Source organism: Anolis sagrei, chromosome 6 (genome assembly GCF_037176765.1).
Source record: "Anolis sagrei isolate rAnoSag1 chromosome 6, rAnoSag1.mat, whole genome shotgun sequence".
Classification (NCBI taxonomy): domain Eukaryota; kingdom Metazoa; phylum Chordata; class Lepidosauria; order Squamata; family Dactyloidae; genus Anolis; species Anolis sagrei.
In genome coordinates, this window is record NC_090026.1 from 32,689,868 (window position 1) to 32,699,843 (window position 9,976).

A 9,976-nucleotide genomic window follows, 5' to 3' on the forward strand; every position below is an offset into this window, starting at 1 on the left:
CTAATTCATTAAAAAATTACTTATAATGGCATTTGAAATAGTTAGCAATTTAAGTCCTTATAAGAATTTTTCTACATATCATTGATACATTCTGCCTTTGCTGTAATTTATACTGAAAATAGCCATGTAGCACAATTTATAAATGATAGACAAGCTATGTGAGTGTCACCAGAGTTGATACTCAGCCCTAGGAAGTCATCTACTAAGGTACGTATGAACATTTTAGGTAATTTCTAATTAATGGGGATCAATAAACAAGGCAAAACATATTTTTTTGCAATGAAACAAAACCATGTGTGATTTGATATTGCATTATTTTAATACCTAAAAACACACAGATTAATAAAAAGCTCCCATTTTTCTAAAGTTTGTTTTAAATCTTTACTTAAAAACTGATCATCTTTACATGGCTAGAAGCTGGCTACACAATTCTCAAAGTCACCAATCATTAATACTATGGTAGTCTTATTTAATTTACCAGTTTCTGCTTTAGGTATCACCCCCAAAACTGGAAAATCAAGTCCTAATGCATGGAATTCATAAACACACACACACAGCCCATTAAAAAAATCCAATTTTACAAAACCGTTTTGTTATCAATGGAAAGGTGATCTATCTTGATAAACAAGCCATTCTTACTTGTTCTAACAACCTGCCAGAAAGATTGGGCATTTCCCCCTTTTTACTTCAAAAGAAAGAAAGGCAATTTTTGTTTTGGGCATGTACAAAAGTGCATTTATATACATCTAATGCGCAAGATTAAAATTTATCCTAAATTAATTTACAAAGACATCAAATTTACTTCATTAAAGAATACTTTGGAAACTCAAATATGATCAGTGACTATTAAGAAAGGTTTGTTTGTCATTAGATGCATGGGTTTAAAAACATACAATGCCAAATAGTTAAAGGTCTGGAAACCTGTTTGATTTCGCCAAACCTTACTGAAAGGTTTGATCTCTTTACTCATACACATTAAGTATACAATGTGCTTTAATTACAACGTTCATCCAGTGATTAATCTGTATGAGTTTTTTAGCATTACGTAAAGTCTAAGGAGAAACACAATTCAATAATTCCTCAAATCATTCATATTACGTACAACTGATTTGTAAAAGCAGCACTAAAGGAGAAACCAGAGTAATCAAGTTCTTTTTCTCCTCCCTTCCACCCTGTTGCGGTCACCAGCCCCCCACCCCAATATTTATCATGCTTTGTTTCATACTGAAATTGCCTTCCCAATAACATTTCTCCCAATTGCCATGTAAAACCACAGCTAACGTATATGTATCACACTATGAAAACTGTTACAAGCACTATTGATCACTCATTACAGAAAGCCATGCCTGTTGGTACAATAAAATAAATTAATCAAATAGATTTTGGGAGGTTTCCAATTCACAGAGGGAACTGCAGGAAGCCAGTCATAAAAAAAATACTCCTCCATCAGCACATTCTGCTACAAAGTTTAAAAGTCCAAGAAAGGGGTTTAATATGAAAGAGAAGGAAGTTGTGATGTCAATCACAGAAAAATAAGATATTGAGCGATAGGCACAGGCATTTGGTTTCACTCCACCCCCTCCGCTTCTATTTTTGAAAACGAGTGCTTGGAAAATAAGTGTTCACACTAAATTCTGGTTTTCAAAAAGTGTATTGTGAATGTTGTGCTTGCTTTACAGATTTCATACAAACAGGGAATAGTTGTGAAATGTTTCTAAACGACAAGGCTCATTATAATATCATTTTTACCCCCCCCCCCCCCAAGTGCAAAAATAAGTCTAGCTAATCAAAATACTACACAAAATAGGCCTGATATGTTTTTAAATACACTAATGCTACTTTAAAGGCATGATCAAAGAAATAGATCTCCATAAAAGTGCAAAGTTTTAGAATATTTAGAGAAACAGTAAACTAAAGCACATACGTCCTTTTCCTTTCTGGAAATTGAGTTAGTAAGTTTTTTGTCTGCTCAACTTTAGGAAGAAAATTAAAACAGAAGTCAGATTTAAAAAAAAACACACCATCTTGTCAAGTGGAAACTTACTTAGACAGAAGATGATCATACCATTTAAACAATAAGCCTCCACTTTTCAAATATTACTGAATACACCACTGCAGACTACTAGTATATTTTTTCTTTAGTGTGTCAAAAACAACTTGAAGAATTTAAATGGAAATAAAATGGACAATTCGACCATCAAGGAGTTCCTGCCCTAAACAATTTCCTTTTAGAATGGAGAATGAAAATGTAATTACACCCTTCAGGAAATTGAAATTTTCCCACTTAACTTTTGAAATTTTTAGCATCCATTTTTTCTTCTTTTGTTAACTTTTGCCTTTCAATACTGACAAAATGAAAGAAATTAAACAATTGGATTACCTTTGCTTTTTAGGTACAGAGTGTTCAATCTCAAGCTGTTTTCCATGCAGCTCCACTTTCCCTAAAAATACAATTTATATATTATTTATTTACTGTATTTATATACTGCTTTTCTCACCCCTGAGGGGACTCAAATACAACAAATAATGGCAAAATTCAATTGTATTTTTCAAAAGTAACATACAAAGGGAAATGAGAGCACAACTTTAATGTTTACCCCCACTCTTAATATTTAATTCAACTTTTTAGGAGAATTCAAGGGGATTTTATCAGTAACTACAAGGCCTGCTTCCCTCCATGATATTTATTTAAAATATAACTGGATTCTCCAAAAAATGAGCCAAAACAGGAGTAAAACCAAAAGGGTAAGGCTTTTGTATGATCCTATTTTTTGGCAAATGTGTTGATTTCAATGGTAACATGGTAAAAGATCTGTTTTATCACCAAGATGAATGAAAATAAGAGTGACAAGGCCTCCTTGCTGGGTTAATTCCACTCCCAACTTATTTGGTATTCAGAAATATGTATATATTTTAAAAGAATCCCATGAATAGGTATTCCAATGAGAAAAAAAGGTTCTAAAATTGGAAAAGTATTGCTTTTGGGTAGTAGAAGGACCCGAGAGGTTTGCTCTCAGCCAAGAGTCAACCCCAGCCTTGTTCACTGCTTCCTCTCTGCCTCTCTTCTCAATCTCTGAGCAGCATGGCGACCTTCCTTCACGCTAAGGCACACATCACATGCCCCAGGAAAACCCAGTTTGAAATCAAAATGGCCAAAGTCCAACAGCTCTCTTTCTTCCTGCCCATTTCCCCTCATTCCCAAGAGACTTCCTTCCTAACCCACAAAGTACATACACCATTATGGGTCAAAAATTTGGACCATTTGAACGCATGGGAAAATCCCAAATGGCTTTGAAAAAGAAAGAGAGAAAAGGGGCGGGGGACACACAAAGTCGATAGCCCAACCTGGGTTTTTGTGAGGGGAGGTTCAATGTGTTTTCATTTCCAATTAAAGCAGGCCTGTGGTGTGTTTTAATTTAGGGGTAGGAGAGGCCTCTAGAGAAGGAGGCCAAGAAAGGCTCTTTCTTTCACCCATTTTGGTGCCTTCGCTCTCAACAGTGCATTAAGGAAGCAGGGAGCCATTTATTTTAGTATTATTATTATTATCATTATTTTCAAACCCTATTATTATCAAAGAAGGACCTGTTCTATAAAGTGTGGTGGTCAAATCCCCCAAATCTTTCTCCCAATAAGGATTTTTTTGGGGGGGGGGGGGAACAAAACAATTTTTACAACACAGCTCTTTGTAAATCCAGTGGAAGTTGATGGGCACTTCTAGGCCCCATGAAGTTGTTTATTCACCTCTACACCAAACCATGAAGACAGAAAAGACACAGATCTTGGTTTCTGAATGCAGGATTTGTATAAGAAACTGGGGGCATGTTTTGTAAATCCAGTGGAAGTTGATGGGCACTTCTAGGCCCCAAGAAGTTGTTTATTCACCACTACACCAAACCATGAAGACAGAAAAGACACCGTTCTCGGTTTCTGAATGCAGGATTTGGATAAGAAACTGGGGGCAGGTTTTGCAAATCCAGTGGAAGTTGATGGACACTTCTAGGCCCCAAGAAGTTGTTTATTCCCCTCTACACCAAGCCATGAAGGTAGAAAAGACACCGTTCTCGGTTTCTGAATGCAGGATTTGGATAAGAAACTGAGGGGTTGAAGAAAAGGACCCACATTTCGGAGGGGGCGAAGCAAAAGTGAACTTTCATTCATAACACTGGAAAAGAGTAGAGAAAGAAACAAGGCAAAGTGTGGCTGAAGGCATCTTTCCATGCTTTTAGTCTTCTTTGGACACAAGGCAGGAATCCCCAACAGCAAAGGATCCTGGTGGGTGGATTTTCTAAGTGATGTATGGAGGGGTTTCTTCAGATAAATAATAATAAATCAAAAGAAGGACCTATTCTATAAAGTGGTGATCAAATCATCCCAATCTTCCTCTCAATCCGAAAAAACAAAAAAATATATATTTTTACAACAGAGCTCTTTGTAAATCCAGTGGAAGTTGATGGGCACTTCTAGGCCCCATGAAGTTGTTTATTATGCTCTATATCAAGCCATGAAGGCTTAGTATACACCTTTCCGAATCCAGGATTTGGATAAGAAATTGGGGGCAGGTTTTGCAAATCCAATGGAAGTTAATGGGCATTTCTAGGTCCCATGGAGTTGTTTATCATGCACTACACCAAGCCATGAAGATGGAAAATACACCAGTCTTCTTTTCTGAATGCAGGATTCGGATAGGAAACTGGAAGCAGGTTTTGTAAATCCAATGGAAGTTGATAGACATTTCTAGGCCCTATGAAATTGTTTATCACACTCTATACCTAGCCATGAAGGTGGAAAATACACCTTTCTTGGTTTCTGAATGCAGGATTCGGATAAGAAACTGGGGGCAAGTTTTGTAAATCCAATGGAAGTTGATTCTAGGCCCCATGAAGTTGTTTATTATGCTCTACGCCAAGCCATGAAGGCAGAAAAGACACCTTTTTCTTGGTTTCTGAACACAGGATACGGATAAGAAACTGGAAGTTTGAAGAAAAACACCCACATTTTGGAAGGGATGAAACGAAAGTGAACTTTAATTGATGACACTGGAAAAGAGTAGAGAAAGAAACAAGGCATCTTTCCATGCTTGGAGTCTGTCTTCTTTGGACACAAGGCAGGAATCCCTAACAGCAAAGAGTCTTGGTGGGTGGGTTTTCTTAGTGGTCTATGAAGGGGTTTCCTCCATATAAATAATAATAAAATAACCCCAACATTTGCAGAAAGAAGGAAGAAGTGGAAAAGGCAACAAAAAAGTAAATAAATATGGGTAATCCATTGGTTTACAAGAAACTTTTGATGGCTTTCATGGCCCATTGCTGATCTGGATCTTTCTTTCCACGCTTTGAGTCTTTGGACACAAGGCAGGAATCCCTAACAGCAAAGGGTCCTGGTGGGTGGGTTTTCTTAGTGGGAAATGAAGTGGTTTCTCCATATAAATAATAATAAAATAATCCCCATGTTTGCAGAAGAGGGAAGAAGTGGAAAGGGCAACACAAAGTAAATAAATCTGGGGGATCCATTGGCTTACAAGAAAGTTTCGATGGCTTTCGTGGCCCATTCCTGATCTGGATCTTTCCACCTTTGACTCTTTGGACACAAGGAAGGAATCCCTAACAGCAATGGGTCCTGGTGGGTGGGTTTTCTTAGTAGGATATGAAGGGGTTTCTCCATATAAATGATAAAAAATAACCCCTATGTTTGCAGGAAGAGGGAAGAAGTGGAAAGGGCAACAAAAAGTAAATAAATATGGAGAATCCATTGGCTTACAAGAAAGTTTCGATGGCTTTTGTGGCCCATTCCTGAACTGGATCATTCCACGCTTTGAGTCTTCGGACAGAAGGAAGGAAGGGGTCTCTCCATAGGATTAATAATAAATAACTCCCATGTTTGGAGGAAGAGGGAAGAAGTGGAAAAGACAACACAAAGTAAATAAATATGGGGAATCCATTGGCTTACAAGAAAGTTTTGATGGCTTTAGTGGCCCATTCCTGATCTGGATCTTTCCACGCTTTGAGTCTTTGGACACAAGGCTGTTAGGCAAAGGGTCCTGGTGGGTGGGTTTTCTAAGTGGTGTATGGAGGGGTTTCTCCATATCTCCATATAAATCATAATAAAATGTTTGCAGAAAGAAGAAAGAAGTGGAAAGGGCAACAAAAGGTAAATAAATTTGGGGAATCCATTGGCTTACCCGAGAAAATTTTGATGGCTTTCATGGCCCATTCCTGATCTGGATCTTTCCAAAGTCTTTGGACACAAGGAAGGAATGAAGGGATCTCTCCATAGAATTAATAATAAATAACCCCCATGTTTGCAGGAAGAGGGAAGAAGTGGAAAAGGCAACACAAAGTAAATAAATATGGGGAATCCATTGGCTTACCCGAGAAAGTTTCGATGGCTTTCATGGCCCATTGCTCATCTGGGCAATCCACAAAGGCGTAGCCAGATTTCACCAGGAACTGGCCCGAGAAGGAAATTTTGTGGTCGTTGAAGACTTTCTCCAAATCCGCAGGAGTCACGTTCTCGTTGAGGTTCCCAATGTAGAGCTTGTTCATGGCTGGTGGAGATGCCTTTTGCACAAAATGTTGGGTAGGTCCAAAAAGGGAGGAAGTCCCAGAAGGTGGGAGGGAAAACCAGAGAGAAAGAAACAGAAAGGGAGGGAAGAAGAAGAAAAAACAACCTCACACACTGGATTGTGTATGTAAGGAAACTTTGGATAGATTCTTCTGATTGCAAAAAAATAAAAAAAAGTTTCTGATTCAATTTAGTAAATAGGGAAAGTGATTTAGTAAACAGGGAAAGTGGGGAAGAAGAAAAAAATCCCAGTTCTATTTGGGTGTGGGAAAGAAAGGAAAGGAAAGGAAAAGGGGACAAGCAAAGAGGAAAGAGAGGGGGGAAGAGAGAGAGAAATGCCAGCCCCCTGTTTTGCAGAATCAATAAAGCTGGTGGTGGGTTTGGATGCAACTTGGTATGGCGGGCTTGGGGAAAATGGCTTATTTCCCCCTCCTCTTTTTCTCCCTCCCTCTCTTCTCTCTCTCTCTCTCTCTCTCTTCCAGAGGCCCCCCAACTCCTTTTGAGTCGCAACTCATGTGTCACACTCAACCCACACACACACACATCCAGACACAGGCAGGCAGGCAGGCAGGCAGGCATCCACACACAGGACGCCTCGCAGGCTTGAGGCCGCCCTTGGCTCCGCCTCTAAATAAAATCGACCTGGAAAAATGAGTGAAAAATGTTTGCAAGAGGAAGCCACGTGGTGGAGGGAGAAAGAAAGGACCACCCCTAGGAGGGGAGGGGCAGCCCCTTGCACACACACACACACACACACACACAGCATCTTTTGAACCAGCAACAAAAAAGAACACAGCCTGAAATACTATTTTATTGACATTTTTTTCCATCCACTACAATCCCTAGCCTTGGAAGATGAGGAACCCTCTCTAGCCCTTGCAAAGGGGCATCTCCAGGAAGGACATCCCCTCCCCAATGCCTGGGGTCCTTTTTTTCCTCCCTTTTTCTAGAGCTCCAGCCCAACCCCCCACCTAAATCCCCCTTCTTCTTCCTCCCCCTCCTCTTTTACTTTGCCTCTCCCCCTCCCCCCTGAGCTCCTTAAAGAGTCTGAATGAGTTGTTGAAGGGCTCTTCCACACAGCCCTATATCCCAGAATATCAAGGCAGAAAATCCCACAATATCTGGGTTATTTGAGTCCACACTTAGGGCCCTTCTGCACAGTCCTATACCCCAGAATTTCAAGGCAGAAAATCCCAGATTGCTTTCAACTGGGTTATTTGAGTCCACACTCAGGGCAGAAAATCCCATAATATCTGCTTTGAACTGGGTTGAGTCTACACTCAGAGCCTTTCCACACAGCCCAGAATATCAAGGCATACAATCCCAGAATATCTGCTTTGAACTGGGTTATTTGAGTCTACACTCAGAGCCTTTCCACACAGCCCTATATCTCACAATATGAAGGCAGAACATCCCACAATATCTACTTGAGTCCACACTCAGGGCCCTTCCACACAGCCCTATATCTCAGAATATCAAGGCAGCAAATCCCAGATTGCTTTGAACTGGGTTATTTGAGTCTACACTCAGGGCCCTTCCACACAGCCCTATATCTCAGAATATCAAGGCAGAAAATCCCACTATATCTGCTTTGAACTGGGTTATGAGAGTCTACACTCAGAGCCTTTCCACACAGCCCTATATCCCAGAATATCAAGGCAGAAAATCCCACAATATCTGGGTTATTTGAGTCCACACTTAGGGCCCTTCTGCACAGTCCTATACCCCAGAATATCAAGGCAGCAAATCCCAGATTGCTTTGAACTGGGTTATTGGATTCCACACTCAGGGCCCTTCCACACAGCCCTATATCCCAGAATATCAAGGCAGAAAATCCCACAATATCTGCTTTGAACTGGGTTATTTGAGTCCACACTCAGGGCCGTTCTGCACAGCCCTACATCCCAGAATTTCAAGGCAGAAAATCCCACATTATCTAAGTGTGGGCTAAGCCAAAGAGCCAGCATTGTCCATAGACAACTCCAAGGTCATGTGGCCAGCATGAGTGCATGGGGCGCCATTACCTTCCCACCAGAGAGGTACCTATTGATCTACTCACATTTGCTTTTTTCCAGCTGTTAGGTTAGCAGAAGCTGGGGCTAACAGCGGGAACCACCAACCTTTTGGTCAGCAAGTTCAGCAGCTCAGCGGTTTAACCTGCTGCACCACCAATGGGAATTATTCCTTCTTAAAGTTGGCAGAACCTGGGGCTAACAGCGTGAGGTCACGCCACTCTCCAGATTCAAACCTGTGATCTTTTGGTTCAGCAGCTATGTGCTTTAACCCATTGTGACACCAAGGGCTCCCTAGTGGGGTTTATATATCTGTGGAATGTCCAGGGTGGGAGAAAGAGCTCATGTTTGTTTGAGGCAAGTGTGAATGGTGCAACTGGCCACCTTGATTAATAATAATAATAATAATAATAATAATAATAATAATAACTTTATTTTTGTACCCTGCCTCCATCTCCCCAGATGGTCTCGGGCCAGCTTACATGGGAACAAGCCCAGTCAACATAGTTAAGATATAACACACTAAAATACATAAACTACAGCATAAAACAATAACATTATAACATAATATAAGAACAACCATCAAAACAACAACCAATGATTAGAATTGAATAGCCTTGCTGCTTCAAAGCCTGGCTGCTTCCTGCCTGGGGGGAATACTTGGTTGGGATTTCCACCATGTGAGACTACACAGAGAAGCTATTGAAATTCACAAGCATGTGGACAATTTTAACAGAAAGATGGAAACCATGAAAATGAACAAAATCTGGTTTCCAGTATTTAAAAAAAAACCTCTAAAATCAGGACAGTAAATAAAGAGCAACACTCAAAAAAGCAGGGGAAATCCAGACATGAAACAATTTGGGCCAGCTCACACGTACAAACAAAGGATTCCCCAGGCAGCAATCAGCCAGGCTTTGAAGCTACAAGGCCATTCAATACTACTCAAGGTGGCTAATTGCAAGTTTCACACTTGCCTCAAGCAGACAAGAGTTCTTTCTCCCAGTTTGGACATTCCACAGATATCTAAACCTCACTTGTCTAGTTTCCAACAGATCTCACAAGCTCTGAGGATGCCTGCCAAAGATGTGGGTGAAATGCCAGGAGAGAATGCTTCTGGAACATAGCCATATAGCCTGGAAAAGTCACAGCAACCAAGTCTGAATGAGATTTTTCTGGGTTCAAACTTAATCAAAGGGATCTCTGGTTTCTTTCCTTGCAAGGGGACGAGGAGAGCAGTGGTGCTCCAAGGGGCCCTCTTCAGGAGACCCCCAAGTCCCTATGGGACCCCACTAAAACTCAGGAAACAAGGGTAAAAAGGAAATGAGAGAGCATCAAACCCACTTGTATGAGTATAGAAGAACCATGTTGGATGTCCTCGAGGGTCTTGGGGAACGCATTGC

The 9,976-nt window shown here is 40.5% G+C and overlaps 1 protein-coding gene across 1 annotated transcript in view; it reads right to left on the minus strand.

Moving 5' to 3' along the window:
* IGF2BP1 (insulin like growth factor 2 mRNA binding protein 1) overlaps nt 1-7,191 on the minus strand; it is a 94,204-nt gene extending 87,013 nt beyond the window's left edge. The window contains exons 1-2 of the mRNA XM_067470000.1: nt 6,368-7,191; nt 2,381-2,441 (exon numbers count right to left, since the gene is read on the minus strand). Of these exons, the coding sequence (XP_067326101.1) occupies nt 2,381-2,441; nt 6,368-6,542 (236 nt within the window). The 5' untranslated portion in view covers nt 6,543-7,191. The remainder of the gene's footprint in view (nt 1-2,380; nt 2,442-6,367) is intronic.
* Nucleotides 7,192-9,976: the final 2,785 nt, after the last annotated feature.